Source organism: Amblyraja radiata, unplaced genomic scaffold (assembly GCF_010909765.2).
Source record: "Amblyraja radiata isolate CabotCenter1 unplaced genomic scaffold, sAmbRad1.1.pri scaffold_700_ctg1, whole genome shotgun sequence".
Lineage (NCBI taxonomy): Eukaryota > Metazoa > Chordata > Chondrichthyes > Rajiformes > Rajidae > Amblyraja > Amblyraja radiata.
The window spans coordinates 1-15,875 of record NW_022630718.1 but is presented as its reverse complement, the minus strand read 5'-3'; the positions used below and the strand labels follow the sequence as shown (position 1 = coordinate 15,875).

The 15,875-nt window shown below is 55.9% G+C and overlaps 2 protein-coding genes and 1 long non-coding RNA gene across 4 annotated transcripts; 1 reads left to right on the top strand and 2 right to left on the bottom strand.

Moving 5' to 3' along the window:
* Positions 1–1,579: 1,579 nt before the first annotated feature.
* emc4 (ER membrane protein complex subunit 4) lies at positions 1,580–7,527 on the top strand. 2 transcript variants are annotated; one of them, XM_033016954.1, is made up of 5 exons: positions 1,580–1,717; positions 2,866–2,980; positions 4,081–4,234; positions 6,370–6,530; positions 7,104–7,527. In XM_033016954.1, the coding sequence occupies exons 1-5, from the start codon at positions 1,614–1,616 to the stop codon at positions 7,137–7,139; spliced, it is 570 nt and encodes a 189-aa protein (XP_032872845.1). In that variant the 5' UTR covers positions 1,580–1,613; the 3' UTR covers positions 7,140–7,527. The 2 variants fall into 2 exon arrangements, with proteins under 2 accessions (XP_032872845.1, XP_032872844.1); XM_033016953.1 differs by having other exon boundaries at positions 1,580–1,723; positions 2,869–2,980.
* On the bottom strand, positions 1,855–2,616 carry LOC116970280. The gene is made up of 3 exons (XR_004411092.1): positions 2,516–2,616; positions 2,354–2,485; positions 1,855–1,952 (listed from the first exon to the last, which is right to left on the bottom strand). It is a non-coding gene; the product is annotated as an uncharacterized LOC116970280 (long non-coding RNA).
* Positions 7,528–8,814: 1,287 nt separating the features above from the next.
* LOC116970282 lies at positions 8,815–13,981 on the bottom strand (the record flags this gene model as incomplete). The annotated part of the gene is made up of 6 exons (XM_033016957.1): positions 8,815–9,203; positions 9,798–9,902; positions 10,605–10,711; positions 11,797–12,275; positions 12,974–13,117; positions 13,854–13,981. Coding segments are annotated over 6 exons (1,152 nt in total), but the record flags the coding sequence as incomplete, so codon positions are not given.
* Positions 13,982–15,875: the final 1,894 nt, after the last annotated feature.

Genomic DNA, 15,875 nt, shown 5'->3' with positions numbered 1-15,875 from the left:
AAAGCCCTGCTCCGGGTCCCGATGTTGGAGCCCCCGACGGGCACTAGCAAAGTCCCGCAGCCGTTTAAAGCCACGCCGGGCGATGTAAGGCCCCGCTCCAGGTCACTCTCAACCTCGCAATTCGGGCGGGAGAAGTCGCCGTTGCCGGTGCCCCGCAAAGCAGTCTCCCACCGGGGACCCGCAAGTTCCCGGTGTCCACAAAGCCCCACACAACTGCACTTGACTTGACTTGACAAACCAACCTCACTTCTATTGACTTCATCTAGTCTTCATGCTGCCTCAGCAATGGGGCGCATTAAACTTGATTGTCAATAAGTTAATTCCCCACGAAAAGGTTTAATAATGTGAAAAAAATATTTTAATTGAATGGCATACAAAATAAAAGATTTATATTACATTTTGAGGAATTTGATGAGGAACAAAGACTTGTTTGTCGAAGAGAGGGGGTTGAAGAGAGTCCATTCAAATATTTAACCGGTAAAATAATGAAGGAAAGGTAATTATTATTTCACTCACAAAAACAAGTTTGTAAACAAATTATATAAATGGCCGGCCATGTTTGTGAGGTCAGTGACGCACTTTAACTTGGGAGTATAGACTTTAAAGCGACAAAATACAATTCCAATCAAGCCCGTTCAAGAAAAGTGGCAAATAATTTCCCAACGTTTACTGGAGATGGAGTGAAGAAATAATAGCGTTAAAATATATAAAAAAAAACAAAAAAACATTGATGCTATAATTGGAACTGATGGCCAATGAGCTGATATATGGTTGAAATTAATATATATGCACCAAACTGCGTGTGGAAAGAATTAGATGTGTAATGCAAGGTCCTCAGGGAGGGAAATCCAAAAACATGTGCTGGAAACATAACAAGCCAGAGGGGGGGGGGGGGTGGGGTTAATGGTAGCCATCTTTGATATTGGCAGTGGATGCCCCGCAGCAAGATGGCGGTGAACAGACTAAACTGAAAGGGGTGGGGGGGTATGGTGGCTGCCATCTTTGTTGGGGGCAACAAGAAGGCGGGGCCGACGGTGAGAGAGAGGGGGGTGTTTAAGAAGGAACTGCAGATGCTGGAAAATCGAAGGTTGACAAAAATGCTGGAGAAACTCAGCGGGTGCAGCAGCATCTATGGAGCGAAGGAAATAGGCAACGTTTCGGGCCGAAACCCTTCTTCAGACAGAGAGAGGGAGGCGTGGTGTGGTGGCGGCCATCTTTGTTGGGGGCAGCTAGATGGCGGTGAGAGAGAGGGGCGTGGAGTGGAGGCGGCCATCTTTGTTGGGGGCAGCTAGATGACGGGGCCGGCGGTGAGAGAGAGAGGGGGGCGGCCATCTTTGTTGGGGGCATCAAGATGACGGGCCCGGCGGTGAGAGGATGTGGTGGCGGCCATCTTTGTTGGGGGCAATAGGATGACGGGGCCGGCGGTGAGAGGGTGTGGTGGCGGCCATCTTTGTTGGGGGCAGCGAGATGGCGGCGCCGGCCGTGACGTGCGCGGTGTCGCGGGCGTGCGTGCGCAGGCGCGGCTGATTCCCGGTGGCGCTGACTGACCGACCGAGCGGCGGTTGTTCTCCAGCGGGGGAGCGGAGCTGCGGGCGAGCGGGCGAGCGGTCGCCATGGCGACGGCGGGCGGAGGAGGAGCGGCGGCGGGAACGGCGGCGTCGCTGAGCAACCGCGCGCGCCGCCACAAGTGGGCGCTGGAGCTCGCGCCGGGCGGCGGCGGCAGGTGAGGGGGGCGTCAACGGGGCCGCCCGACCCCGGCCCGCAGGGGCTGGTTGACCTTCTCCGTCCCGGCGGGCCCCGCGCGCGACCCCCGCCCCCCGCCGCCGCCATCTTGAGTGTCCCCAAATATTGGCCCTCCTTGGTGCCACCCAGTGGTGCCCAGTCGGCCTCGCATCCCCCACCCTTGGGTGTCACCTCCGCCTTGGCACCGCCGCCCTTCGCCGCAGCAGCTCCTTCACGCCACCCTTGGGCGTCCCAATTAGACCACTCCGCCACCCTTGGGTGCTGCGTACGCCTTTGGCCCGAACACCCGTGGGTGCAAGGTTGGCGTCTCATGCCACCCGTGGGCATTCCTAATCAGCTCCTGTCTGCCACCCATTGGTGAACCCTTGGCACCAGTCTGCCACCCTTGGGTGCCCAGCTGGTCTTGCAACCCACCTTTGGGTGTCGTGTCCACCTTGGAACCCACCGCCCTTCGCCGCAGCACCCCTGGGTGCAAGCTTGGCTCCTTTACGCCCCAATCTGATCCACCGCCGCCATTGGGTGTCAACTTGCCCCAACTTTGTGCACCACCTTTAGTTTCTGTCTGCCACCCTTGGGTGCCCCGTTGGCCGCGACACCATCGCCACAGCACCCCTGGGTGCAAGCTTGGCTCCTTTACGCCCCGATCTGATCCACCCCCCGCCATTGGGTGTCAACTTGCCCCAACTTTGTGCACCCCCTTTAGCTTCTGTCTGCCACCCTCGGTGCCCCGTTCACCTGGGAACTTACCCTTGGGTGCTGCGTTGGCCGCGACACCATCACCCGTCACCGCAGCACCCCTGGGTGCAAGGTTGACTCCTTTACGCCAGCCCTTCGGCGCCCCGATTAACTTCCCGTCTGCTACAAGGATGCCCGGCTGGTCTTGCAACCCACCCTAGGGTGCGGCGTCCGCCTCAGTACCACTGCCCTTCGCTGCAGCACCCCTGGGTGCAAGCTTGGCATCTTTACGCCGCACTTGGGCGCAACAATTAGATCTACTGCCACCCTTGGGTGCTGCGTCTGCCTCAGTACCACTGCCCTTCGCTACGTCCTAAAGGGGTTTCGGGATCGAGGGGGGGGGGGGTGGGACACAGGCCATTAGGCCCATCTAACTCTCTCTCCCTCCAGGAGCCGCGAGCGACAGGGGGGGCAGGGGGAGATGGTCTACCCCGTGGGGTACTCTGACCGGCAGCTCCCTGACACCAGCGTGCAGGAAACGGACCGCATCCTGGTGGAGAAGGTGACTGCCGGGGGGAGGGGAGTGGGGGAGGGGCAGGGGGACATGGGGGGGGTAAAGAGAGGGTGGAGGGAGCGTAGTTGGGCGGGGGATAGGAGGATGGTGGTGGGGGATGGGGGAGAGGAGATCCGATGCAGTTAGTGGGGGGAGGGAGTCGATTGGAAGAGAGGGAGGACGGAGGGGAGCGTGGAGGAGCGGAGGTTGGCGAATGGACAGGAGGACGAGGGTGAAGGGGAGGTAGTGGAGGTGGAGGGAGGGGAGGGTGGAGGAGAGGTTGAGGTGAGGAGGGGAAGTGGGACAAGGGATGGGAAGAGAGGGCAGAGAGGAGGAGAAAGAGGGTGGAGAGCGGAGGGAGTTGAAAAGGAGCAGGGATGGCGGGACTGTCGTATGCTGAGAGAATGGAGCGGCTGGGCTTGCACACTCTGGAGTTTAGAAGGATGAGAGGGTATCTCATTGAAACATATAAGATTATTAAGGGTTTGAACACGCTAGAGGCAGGAAACATGTTCCCGATATTGGGGGAGTCCAGAACCAGGGGCTACAGTTTAAGAATAAGGGGTAAGCCATTTAGAACGGAGACGAGGAAACACTTTTTCACAGAGAGTGGTGAGTCTGTGGAATTTTCTGCCTCGGAGGGCGGTGGAGGCCGGTTCCCTGGATGCTTTCAAGAGAGAGCTAGATAGGGCTCTTAAAGATAGCGGAGTCAGGGGATATGGGGAGAAGGCAGGAACGGGGTACTGATTGGGGATGATCAGCCATGATCACATTGAATGGGGGTGCTGGCTCGAAGGGCCGAATGGCCTACTCCTGCACCTATTGTCTGTTGTATGGGATGGGATGGGTGAGGAAGGGGTTGGAGGGGGAGAGAAGGGGGATGGTGTGAGAGGAGGAAGGAGGGGAGACAAGAGGAGGGGATGGGGACGGGGAGAGATGAGGAGGGGGAGAGATGGGAAATTTGAGGGGAAAGATGGGGATGGGGTAGGAGACAAGGGGAGGGGTGGGAGATAGGGAGCGGTGGGGGGGGGGGGATAGTGGAAGCTGGGAAGGAGGGAGGGAGGTGCTGCCTTTGCCTGACGCCTGCACCGTCGCTCTCCCCCCTGCAGCGATGCTGGGACGTGGCGCTGGGGCCGCTGAAGCAGGTGCCCATGAACCTGTTCATCATGTACATGGCCGGCAACACCATTTCCATCTTCCCCATCATGATGGTGTGTATGATGGCATGGAGACCCCTGCAGGCCCTGCTGGCCATCTCCGGCAGTGAGTATGCAGCCCCCCCCTTAACCCCTCACCCCCACCCCCCCGATCCCCTCAACCCCCTCCCTCACAATAGACAATAGGTGCAGGAGTAGGCCATTTGGCCCTTCGAGCCAGCACCGATGTGATCATGGCTGATCATCCCCAATCAGTACCCCGTTCCTGCTTTCTCCCCATATCCCCTGACTCTGCTATTTTTAAGAGCCCTATCTAGCTCTCTATTGAAAGTATCCAGAGAACCGGCCTCCACCGCCCTCTGAGGCAGAGAATTCCACAGACTCACCACTCTCTGTGAGAAAAAGTGTTTCCTCGTCTCCGTTCTAAATGATATATTCTTAAACTGTGGCCCCTGGTTCTGGACTCCCCTAACATCGGGAACATGTTTCCTGCCTCTAGTGTGTCCAAGCCCTTAACAATCTTATATGTTTCAATGAGATACCCTCTCATCCTTCTAAACTCCAGAGTGTACAAGCCCAGCTGCTCCATTCTCTCAGCATATGACAGTCCCGCCATCCCAGGAATTAACCTTGTAAACCTACGCTGCACTCCCTCAATAGCAAGAATAGCCATACCAACTCACCTGGCCATCTCCGGCAGTGACTATATTAACCTTTCCCCCCTCATCCCCCTCACTCAAACCCCCACTCCCCTCCCCTGCTCGATGTCTTAGGCAGTGAGTATACACCCCCCCCCCCGATCCCTAATCCCCTCCCCATTAACCATCCCCTCCAAGCCCTGCCCGCCATCTCCAACCGTGAGTTCCCATCCTCTCTAACCCCCCCTTCCCTGCAATCTCCCCCCCTCTCCGTCCGCCCCCTTTAATCCTCCCCATGTCCGCCCCTTTAATCCTCCCCTGTCCGCCCCCTTTAATCCTCCCCTGTCCGCCCCCTTTAATCCTCCCCGTGTCCGTCCCCTTCAATCCTCCCGTCCGTCCCTTTTAATCCTCCCCCTGTCCGTCCCCTTCAATCCTCCCCTATCCGTCCCCTTTAATCCTCCCCGTGTCCGTCCCCTTTAATCCCCCCCCTGTCCGTCCCCTTCAATCCTCCCCTGTCCGTCCCCTTTAATCCTCCCCTGTCCGTCCCCTTCAATCCTCCCCTGTCCGTCCCCTTCAATCCTCCCCTGTCCGTCCCCTTCAATCCTCCCCTGTCCGTCCCCTTCAATCCTCCCCTGTCCGTCCCCTTCAATCCTCCCGTCCGTCCCTTTTAATCCTCCCCCTGTCCGTCCCTTTTAATCCTCCCTCTGTCCGTCCCCTTCAATCCTCCCCTGTCCGTCCCCTTTAATCCTCCCCCTGTCCGTCCCCTTTAATCATCCTCCCCTTCTGCCGTACTCTGTTAATTGTCTCCCTGTCCACGCATGTAATCGTCCAACCCTTTAATCCTTCCCCAGTTTGTCTACTTAGGTCCTTCAAAAGGGGGGGGGGGGGGGGTGGATGATAGACCCCCTATAATACTCCCCCCCCAGTCTATTTAATCCTCCCTCTGGTCCGTCCCCTTTAATCATCCTCCCCTTTCTGCCTCATTTAATCCTCCCCCCTTTGTCCGTCTCTTCAATCCGTCCCCTTTACTCCGTCCTCCTTGTCCGACCCTGTTAACCAAAGATCCTGTAGCGAGCAAGACCGTCCACTCGACGAAAAATACGTAGTATGGCCATGGGCAGATTCACGGGTAATTTTCGGCCCCCATTTCCGTAACCGGCTTCCGTCTCCGCACCAAAGATCCCATCACAGCGGAGCAAAGATACTAGTGCGGAGACGGAAGCCGGTTACGGAAACATCCTCGTAAAAATAAAAGTTATTTGGTAAAAGTAATCTCCTCATTTTCAGAAATATAATTTATTAACACAAACTGTTCCCCCGCAACGTTGATTACACTGGATGTAAAAAAGGCCCACGTTCCGCTCCGTTGCGTACTACACGTCAGCCCATTGCATTTAGCAGGAGTGGTCTATCTTGCTCTGCTAGAGGATCTTTGGTTTTAATGCTACTCCCGTTCATCCTCTTTAATTGCCCGTCCGTGCCCCCCGCTGGTCCCCCCCACCCCGCTGGTCCCCCCCCCCCATCTCCGCTGGTCCCCCCCCCCCTCCTCTGCTGGTCCCCCGCTCTCCACGGCCCAGCTCGACGGTTCCTCTTCCTCTTGCAGCTTTCAAACTGCTGGAGAGCTCGAGCCAGCAATGGCTGCAGGGCCTGGTCTACCTGATCGGCAACTTGCTGGGGCTGGCTCTGGCCATCTACAAGTGCCAGGCCATGGGGCTGCTGCCTACACACACCTCCGATTGGCTGGCCTTCGTCGAGACACCCCAGGTTAGAGGCCACGATCCCGACGAGGTTCCCCCTCTCCCCCTCCAGGACCCCGGGGGGGGGCAGGGCGAGCGAGGGGGGGGGGGGGGGGGGTTCACTGGGCCGGGACCCAGGGGAGGAGGGAGAACAGGGTGAGGGTGGGGGAGAGGTTGGGGGGGGGGGGGGGAAGGGCAAGTGAGTTAGTGTGGGGGAGGGGTTAGTGTGTGGGAGGAAGCGGGTGGAGTGGGTTAGTGTGTGGGGGAAGGGGGAAGGTATCGGCAGGGGGAGAGGTGTGGGGGTGGTGGGGAGCGGGGGTGGAGGAGGGGGGTTGGTATCGGCAGGGGGAGGGAGGTTGGTTGGTTTCAGGGGAGACGGTGGTGGGGGGGGTGGTGGGGGAGGGGGGTTGGTATCGGCATGGGGAGAGGTGTGGGGGTGGTGGGGAGCGGGGGTGGAGTAGGGGGGGTTGATTTCAGGAGGGAGTGGGTGGTGGGAGAGGGGTGGTGGGGGAGGGGGCAAGATGGCGGCGGTGGGAGGCGGTGGGGGGGCGAGATGGAGCGACCGAGTCTAACATGAGCTGTGTCCGTGTTTCTCCCACAGAGGGTGGAGTACGCTGGGGGGGGCCTGCTCCTGTGAACCCCCCGTGACCCCTGAGTGACCCGGGACTGATCCCCTCCCCCCAGCGGCGGCGGGGTTAACGGCGAGATCATCACCACGGCAACGACCAGCTCTCCCTCTCCCCCCCCTGGTTCTCACTTTCCTCCTCTTCACTTTCTCTGTCTCTCTCTCTCTCCTTTCCACTCTTCCACATTCTCCTTTTTCACTTTCTCTCCTTCCTCTTTCCACCTTCTCTGCCTCACCTTTCCACTCTCTCTCTCTCTCTCCTCCCCTTTCCACTTCCTCTCTCTTCTTCCCTTTTACTTCTTTTCTTCCCATTTCCACTTTCCCTCTCTCTCTTCCTGCATTTCTTCTCTCTCTCTTTCTCTCCGTGCCTGTAGATGTGAAATAAAACGTGTTCTCGGTCTGTGAAGAGTCTGGTTGTGAGTGATTTCAGGGTCGGTCCACAGGGAGGGGACGTTTGTTTAATTTTGGCGCTAATTTGAGGCAGGTTGGATTGGAGGGAGAGGGTTTCCTGTCACGCTGCCAAACACTTCAACTTCCCTCCCATTCCCACACAAACCTTTCTGTCCTGGGCCTCCTCCACTGTCAGAGTGAGTCCCAGCACAAATGGGAGGAACAGCATCTCATATTTAGCTTGGGCACCTTACACCCCAGCGGTGTGAACATCGATCTCTATAACTTCAAGTAACCCCTTGCTTACCCTCTCTCTCTCCATCCCTCCCTCATCCTAGTTCTCGGACTAGTTTGACTGTCCTCCTGATTAAATGTTAATTTGTTCACCTCGTTGTCAGCTTCCCCCCGGCTAACAATCATCTATTCGACAAGTGGAAAAGGGGAAGCACAACGGGATCTGGGGGTCCTTGTTCATCAGTCTATAAAAGTAAGCATACCTATAACAACAGGAGTTGAGTATAGGAGCAAAGAGGTCCTTCTGCAGATGTACAGAGCCCTAGTGAGACCACACCTGGAGTATTGTGTGCAGTTTTGGTCTCCAAATCTGAGGAAGGATATTCTTGCTATCGAGGGAGCGCAGCGTAGGTTCACCAGGTTAATTCCCGGGATGGCGGGACTGTCATATGCTGAGAGAATGGAGCGGCTGGGCTTGTACACTCTGGAGTTTAGAAGGATGAGAGGGGATCTTATTGAAACGTATAAGATTATTAAGGGTTTGGACACGCTACGGGCAGGAAACATGTTCCCGATGTTGGGGGAGTCCAGAACCAGGGGCCACAGTTTAAGAATAAGGGGTAAGCCATTTAGAACGGGGATAAGGAAACACTTTTTCTCACAGAGAGTGGTGAGTCTGTGGAATTCTGCCAGTTCTCTGGATGCTTTCAAGAGAGAGCTAGATAGGGCTCTTAAAGAGAGCGGAGTCAGGGGATATGGGGAGAAGGCAGGAACGGGGTACTGATTGGGGATGATCAGCCATGATCACATTGAATGGCGGTGCTGGCTCAAAGGGCCGAATGGCCTCTACTCCTGCACCTATTGTCTATTTGCCTTGATTTTCATCCCCTTTGATCCCTCGTTTTCACACCCTACTGTTCCATATCTCTGTGCCTCCCTACCCCCCCTGACTCTCAGTCTGAAGGAGGGACTCGACCCGAAATGTCACCCACTCCTTCTCTCCAGAGATGCTGCCTGTCTGTCAGCTGAGTTACTCCAGCAGTTTAGACAATAGACAACAGGGTTGATGCAGTGCCTTTTATTTGGTTTCTGTGCTCGGAGCCTGGTCCTCCTTGTCTGGGTTTGATGGGGGAATTGTTACAAACACACACGCAGCCTCCAGAATCCGACTCCGTGCTTTGAGACAGAGAATGGGAGAGACAGCGTGTGAAGGGGGGCAAATCCCAGACATCCCGCCCGGAGAGGGGTGCGATTCCCTCCCCTTTAACACGGCTCCGTGACGGAGGGAGTGAGAGAGTCTCCCCGCCCGCCGGTCACGGGTGTGGGGGAGGGGAACGGGCGCAGGCGGAGGAAGTAGACGTGGCCCAAATCATCGCCGCAGATCAGGTCACTCGAGGAGGCCGGGCTCAGGGCCAGCGAGAGAACCGGAGCACGACACTGGAAGAATCCAACCTGGGGGAGAGAGAGAGAAGGGATCAGAGAGAGAGAGAGAGAGAGAAGGGATCAGAGAGAGAGAGAGAGAGAGAGAAGGGGTCAGAGAGAGAGAGAGAGAGAGAGAAGGGGTCAGAGAGAGAGAGAGAGATAGAGAAGGGGTCAGAGAGAGAGAGAGAGAGAAGGGGTCAGAGAGAGAGAGAGAGACGGGGTCAGAGAGAGAGGGGTCAGAGAGAGAGACGGGGTCAGAGAGAGAGAGGGGGGGTCAGAGAGAGAGGGATCAGAGAGAGAGATGGGGTCAGAGAGAGAGAGGGGGTCAGAGAGAGAGGGAGAGAGGGGTCAGAGAGAGAGAGGGGGTCAGAGAGAGCAAGAGAGATATATATAAAAGAGAGACTTGTGAGAAAGATAGATGGGGTCAGAGAGGGAGAGGGGTCAGAGAGGGTTCGGGGAGAGAGTTACAGGGGGAAGAGAGAGGTTCAGGGTCAGGCAGGGGAAAGAGGCACAGGGTGGGAGACGGAGAGAGAGAGAGTACAGGGAGGGGAGAGTGGGGGTAGAGGGAGAGAGAGGGGGCGTGTTGGAGAGACAGACGGGGAGGGGAGGGGGGGGGGGGTTTACCTGTCTGAGGGTGCGTCTGTCCCACAGACGGACGGACTGGTCATGTGAGGCGGTGACGATGATGTCGTCCGTGGCCACCACGGCTGTGACCCGGTCAGAGTGTACCTGGGGTAGACACCGTCCGGGGAGAGGGTCAGACACGGGGTGAAGCGGGAGAGCCCCCCCCCCCTGCACCGACCGCCCCATATATGATGGGGACAGAATTAGGCCATTCGGCCCATCGAGTCCAATCTGTCATTCAATCACGGCTGATCTATCTCTCCCTCCCAACCCCATTCTCCTGCCTTCTCCCCGTAACCCCTGACACCCGCACTGGTCAACAATCTATCTATCTCCGCCTTGAAAATATCCACTAACTTGTGGCCTCCACAGCCGTCTGTGGCAACGAATCCCACAGATTCACCGCCCTCTGGCTAAAGAAATTCCTCCTCATCTCCTTTAATTCTGAGGCTGTGCCCTCTAGTCCTAGACTCTCCCACTAGTGGAAACATCCTCTCCACACACACACACACACACATAAACACATACACACATACACACACACACACACACACACACACACACATACAGACACACACACATACACACACACACACACACACACACACACACACATACACATAAACATATTCACACACACAAATCCACACACACACATCCACACACACACATACACACACACACGCACACATACACACACACACACACACATCCACACAACACACACACACACATAAACACACACACACACACACACACATACACACACACACACACACACACTCCCTCTCTCTCTCCCCCCCTCACCTGTTTGTGGGTGATGTTGTCACTATCCTCACGTATCATCATGTTGCTGCCATCCCATGGGCGAATGTACAGATTTCCCTTCGAGTCTCCGCACAGCAGGGAAATATCTGGAGAGGAGAACGTTGTCCCGGGTTAAGATGGGTGACGGGACGGAGCCAGGGATGTCGCAGCGTGGGATTAAGTTCACCGTTCAGTTTATTGTGGCTGGTTTAAATCCAAGTTTATTGTGATGCTGGTTTAAATCGAAGGGAGACACAAAATGCTGGAGTAACTCAGCGGGTGAAGCAGCATCTCTGGAGAGAAGGAATGGGCGACGTTTCGGGTCGAGACCCTTCCAGGGTCACCCGCTGAATTACTCCAGCATTTTGCGATAAGGGAACATGCAGTGCAAGGTAAAGCCAGCAAAGTGTGCAGTTTTAGTCCCCTAATTTGAGGAAGGACATTCTTGCTATTGAGGGAGCCCAGCGAAGGTTCACCAGGTTAATTCCCGGGATGGCGGGACTGTCATATGCTGAGAGAATGGAGCGGCTGGGCTTGTACACTCTGGAGTTTATCAGGATGAGAGGGGTATCTCATTGAAACATATAAGATTATTAAGGGTTTGGACACGCTAGAGGCAGGAAACATGTTCCCGATGTTGGGGGAGTCCAGAACCAGGGCCCACAGTTTAAGAATAAGGAGAAAGCCATTTAGAACGGAGACGAGGAAACACTTTTTCTCACAGAGAGTTGTGAGTCTGCGGAATTCTCTGCCTCAGAGGACGGTGGAGGCCGGTTCTCTGGATACTTTCAAGAGAGAGTTAGATAGGGCTCTTAAAGATAGCGGAGTCAAGGGATATGGGGAGAAGGCAGGAACGGGGTACTGATTGGGGATGATCAGCCATGATCACATTGAATGGCGGTGCTGGCTCAAAGGGCCAAATGGCCCAGTCCTGCACCTATTGTCTATTGTCTATAACTTCAAGTTATCCTTGAATCCTCTGTGACCCGAGGTCAGGATCGAACCCGGGTCTCTGCGCGCTGCTCCGCCGTGCCCTCTCCGGGAGGGAGGGAGCGGAATGTTTGGGAATTTTCGCTCTGGATGGGAGGGGGGGAATATTTTGTGGAATTCTCACCACTCCGGGCGGGCTGGGAATGTGCGGGTTTCCCTTCCCGGGGAACCCCCCCCACCCGGGAGCATCCGATATCCTCACCTGCATCCTGCGACGTTCCAGAGACATCCACGGCCGTCAGCCAGGCCTCCTCGCTTCCCGGCGTTCCGTAAGGAAGCAGGCTGCGGTAGATCCGCTGCACGTCAAGCCCCTCGACCTCCGGCTCGGACTCCGGCTCGGACTCCCGCTCGGAATCCGGCTTCGAATCCCGCTCGGAATCCTGCTCGGAATCCTGCTCGGAATCCCGCTCGGAATCCCGCTCCAGCTTCTCGTCCTCTTGCTCCTGCTCGGAATGCCGCTCGGAATCCGGCTCAGAATCCGGCTCCGGTTCCTCTTCCTCTTGCTCCTGCTCAGACGCCGGCTCAGAATCCTGCTCGGAATCCCGCTCCGGCTCCTGGACTCCCGGCTCGGGCGGTGGTAACTCCCCCAGAGTGAACAGTTGCGGGTGGATCACTCTCTCCACTCCAAGCACCCGGCCCGACACACAGCCCAGAAACCGCACAAAACCAAGCTTCACCGAGCTGCGGAGAGAATGGCAGTGAGAGAGGGGAGAGAGGGGAGAGGGGGGGGAGGAGAGAGGGGGAGAGAGGAGAGAGGGAAGAGATGGGGGGGGGGGGGTAGGAGAGAGGGGAGGGGAGAGCATGAGAGGCAGAAACATAGAAAAATAGGTGCAGGAGGAGGCCATTCCTGCCCTTCGAGCCAGCACCGCCATTCATCGTGATCACGGCTGATCGCCCCCAATCAGTGCCCCGTTCCTGCCTTCCTTACAATAAAGGGGAGGTCATTTAAGACTGAGGTGAGAAAAAAACTTTTTCACCCAGAGAGTTGTGAATTTGTGGAATTCCCTGCCGCAGAGGGCAGTGGAGGCCAAGTCACTGGATGGATTTAAGAGAGAGTTAGATAGAGCTCTAGGGGCTAGTGGAGTCAAGGGATATGGGGAGAAGGCAGGCACGGGTTATTGATTGGGGACGATCAGCCATGATCACAATGAATGGCGGTGCTGGCTCGAAGGGGCTGAATGGCCTCCTCCTGCACCTATTGTCTATTGAGACAGGAGGGTGTAAGGGCGAGGAAGGGGGAGAGGAGAGGGGGGGAGGGAGTGAAGGGGGAGAGAGGTGAGGGGTAAGGTGGAGGGAGGGGGGGAGGTTTCAGGGGGAGTGGGGATTGCAGGTTAACAAGCCCCCCCTCCCCCTCCCCCTCCCCCTCCCCCCGCACTGACCTTCGGGGGGCATTGGCTGCTTCTGTCCCCGGCTCCCAGACGCTGACTCTCCCCGTCAACTCGGCCACCAGGAGGCGCCGGTCACACAGACGACCCAGGGCTGAGACGGGGGAGTCGAGGTGGAGAGAGTGGAGGAGGCTCGTCCTGGGGGGGAGAGAGAGGGAGGGAGGGAGGTTACATAGTGTGTGGGGGGGGGAGGGGGGAGAGAGGGAGATAGAGAGAGAGAGATAGATAGAGAGAGAGAGAGAGAGAGAGAGACAGAGAGACAGACAGATATCGAGAGAGATAGAGAGAGAGATAGAGAGAGAGACAGAGATAGAGAGAGAGAGACAGAGAGATAGAGACAGACAGATATCGAGAGAGAGATAGAGAGAGAGAGATAGAGAGAGAGACAGGGAGAGAGACAGAGAGAGATAGAGAGAGAGAGTGAGAGGGAGAGAGACAGAGAGAGATAGAGAGAGAGAGAGAGACAGAGAGAGACAGAGAGAGACAGAGAGAGAGAGAGAGAGAGATAGAGAGAGACAGAGAGATAGAGAGAGAGAGTGACAGAGAGAGAGCGGGTTAGTGTGGGAGAGAGAGAGAGAGATAGACAGATATATATATATATAGAGAGAGAGGGACAGACAGATATCGAGATAGAGAGATAAAGAGATAGAGATAGACAGAGAGAGAGACAGAGAGGGAGATAGGGATGGGGGTACAGTGTGAGGGGGGGTACACAGTATCGGGGGATGAGGGAGGGGAGTAAAGCTTTTCACTGTACCCCGGCCCACATAAGCTGAGCTGAGCGGAGCGGGGAGAGAGAGAGAGAGCTGGGGAGAGGGAGGGGGCGAGGAGCAGATGTTAGACGTGGGGAGACGGGTCGGCTGGGCTGACTGACCGTAGACGTCTGGTCCCGGTCCGCGGGCAGACGCTCCACACACACACCGTCCCGTCGAAGGAGGTCGACACAAACTCAACGTCGGAGAGGAAGGTGAGTGAGGAGACCTCGCGCTGATGGGTCTGGGGGGGACAGAGAGGGGGAGGGGGACAGAGAGGGGGGGAGAGAGGGAGGGGGAGAGGGGGAGAGGGAAGGAGAGAGGGAGGGGGAGGGAGGGGGAGGGAGGGGGAAAGAGGGAGGGAGGGGGAGAGAGAGGAAAATGGTGAACACAAGTAGAACATCGAACAACACGAGGACAGGCCCTTCGGCCCACTTTCTCCGTGCTAACCACAATGCTGAGAACTATATTCTGCCCTCTGCATCTTCCCCTCTGCTCTACCTGTTATAGAGTCATAGAGTGATACAGTGTGGAGACAGGCCCTTCGGCCCAACTCATCTACACTGGCCAACATGTCCCATCTACACGAGTCCCACCTGCCTGCGCTTGGTCCATATCCCTCCAAACCCGTCCTATCCATGTACCTGTCTAACTGTTTCTTAAACGTTGCGATAGTCCCAGCCTCAACTACCTCCTCCGGCAGCTCGTTCCATACACCCACCACCCTCGAAAAGTGTGGAAAAGTTGCCCCTCAGATTCCTATTAAATCTTTCCCCCTTCACCTTGAACCCGTGTCCTCTGGTCCTCGATTCCCCTACTCTGGGCAAGAGACTCTGTGTGTCTACCCGATCTATTCCTCTCATGATTTTGTACACCTCTATAAGATCTCCCCCTCATCCTCCTGCGCTCCATGGAATAGAGACCCAGCCTGCTCAACCTCTCCCTGTAGCTCACACCCTCTAGTCCTGGCAACATCCTCGTAAATCATCTCTGAACCCTTTCAAGCTTGACAATATATTTCCTATAACACGGTGCCCAGAACTGAACACAATATTCTAGATGCGGTCTCACCAACGTCTTATACAACTACAACATGACCCCCCAACTCAATACTCAATACTCTGACTGATGAAGGCCAAAGTACCAAAAGCCTTCTTGACCACCTTATCTACCTGTGACTCGACCTTCAAGGAACCATGCGCCTGTACTCCTAGATCCCTCTGCTCTACAACACTACCCAGAGGCCGACCATTCACTGTGTAGGTCCTGCCCTTGTTCGACCTCCCAAAATGCAACACCTCACACTTCTCTGTATTAAACTCCATCAGCCATTCCTCTGCCCACCTGGCCAATCGATCCAGATCCTGCTGCAACCGTTCACAACCATCTTCACCATCTGCAAAACCACCCACTTTTGTATCATCAGCAAACTTGCTAATCTTGCCCTGTAGGTTCTCATCCCAATCATCGATGTAGATGACAAACAGTAACGGGCCCAGCACCGAACCCTGAGGCCCACCACTAGTCACAGGCCTCCTGTCCGAGAAGCAACCTTCCACCATCACCCTCTGCTTCCTTCCATGGAGCCAATTTGCGATCCATTCAGCTACCTCTCCTTGGATCCCGTGCGATCTAACCTTCTAGAGCAGCCTACCATGCGGCACCTTGTCGAATGCTTTACTGAAGCCCATGTACACAACATCTACAGCTCTGCCCTCATCGACCTTTTTGGTCACGTCTTCAAAAAACTCAATGAGATTAGTGAGACACGACCTCCCACGTACACAACCCCCATGCTGACTGGGGAGGCCATTTAAGACAGAGGTGAGAAAAAAACTTTTCCATCCAGAGAGTTGTGTATTTGTGGAATTCCCTCCCACAGAGGGCAGTGGAGGCCAAGTCACTGGATGGATTTAAGAGAGAGTTAGATAGAGCTCTAGGCTAGTGGAGTCAAGGGATATGGGGAGAAGGCAGGCATGGGTTATTGGTTGGGGACGATCAGCCATGATCACAATGAATGGCGGTGCTGGCTCGAAGGGCCGAATAGCCTCCTCCTGCACATATTTTCTATGTTTTTATGTGTGTGCTCCAAAGACGTACAGGTTTGAAGGTTAAATGGCTTTAGTATGAATGCAAACTGGCCC

What these genes read in the sequence shown, in the direction of transcription:
- emc4 (XM_033016953.1), top strand. Translation starts at nt 1,614, where the DNA reads ATGGCGACGGCGGGCGGAGGAGGAGCGGCGGCGGGAACGGCGGCGTCG. An exon ending in ACCGCATCCTGGTGGAGAAG is followed by an intron (nt 2,981 to 4,080) that starts GTGACTGCCGGG and finishes TCCCCCCTGCAG; the next exon opens with CGATGCTGGGACGTGGCGCT. An exon ending in CCTGCTGGCCATCTCCGGCA is followed by an intron (nt 4,235 to 6,369) that starts GTGAGTATGCAG and finishes TTCCTCTTGCAG; the next exon opens with CTTTCAAACTGCTGGAGAGC.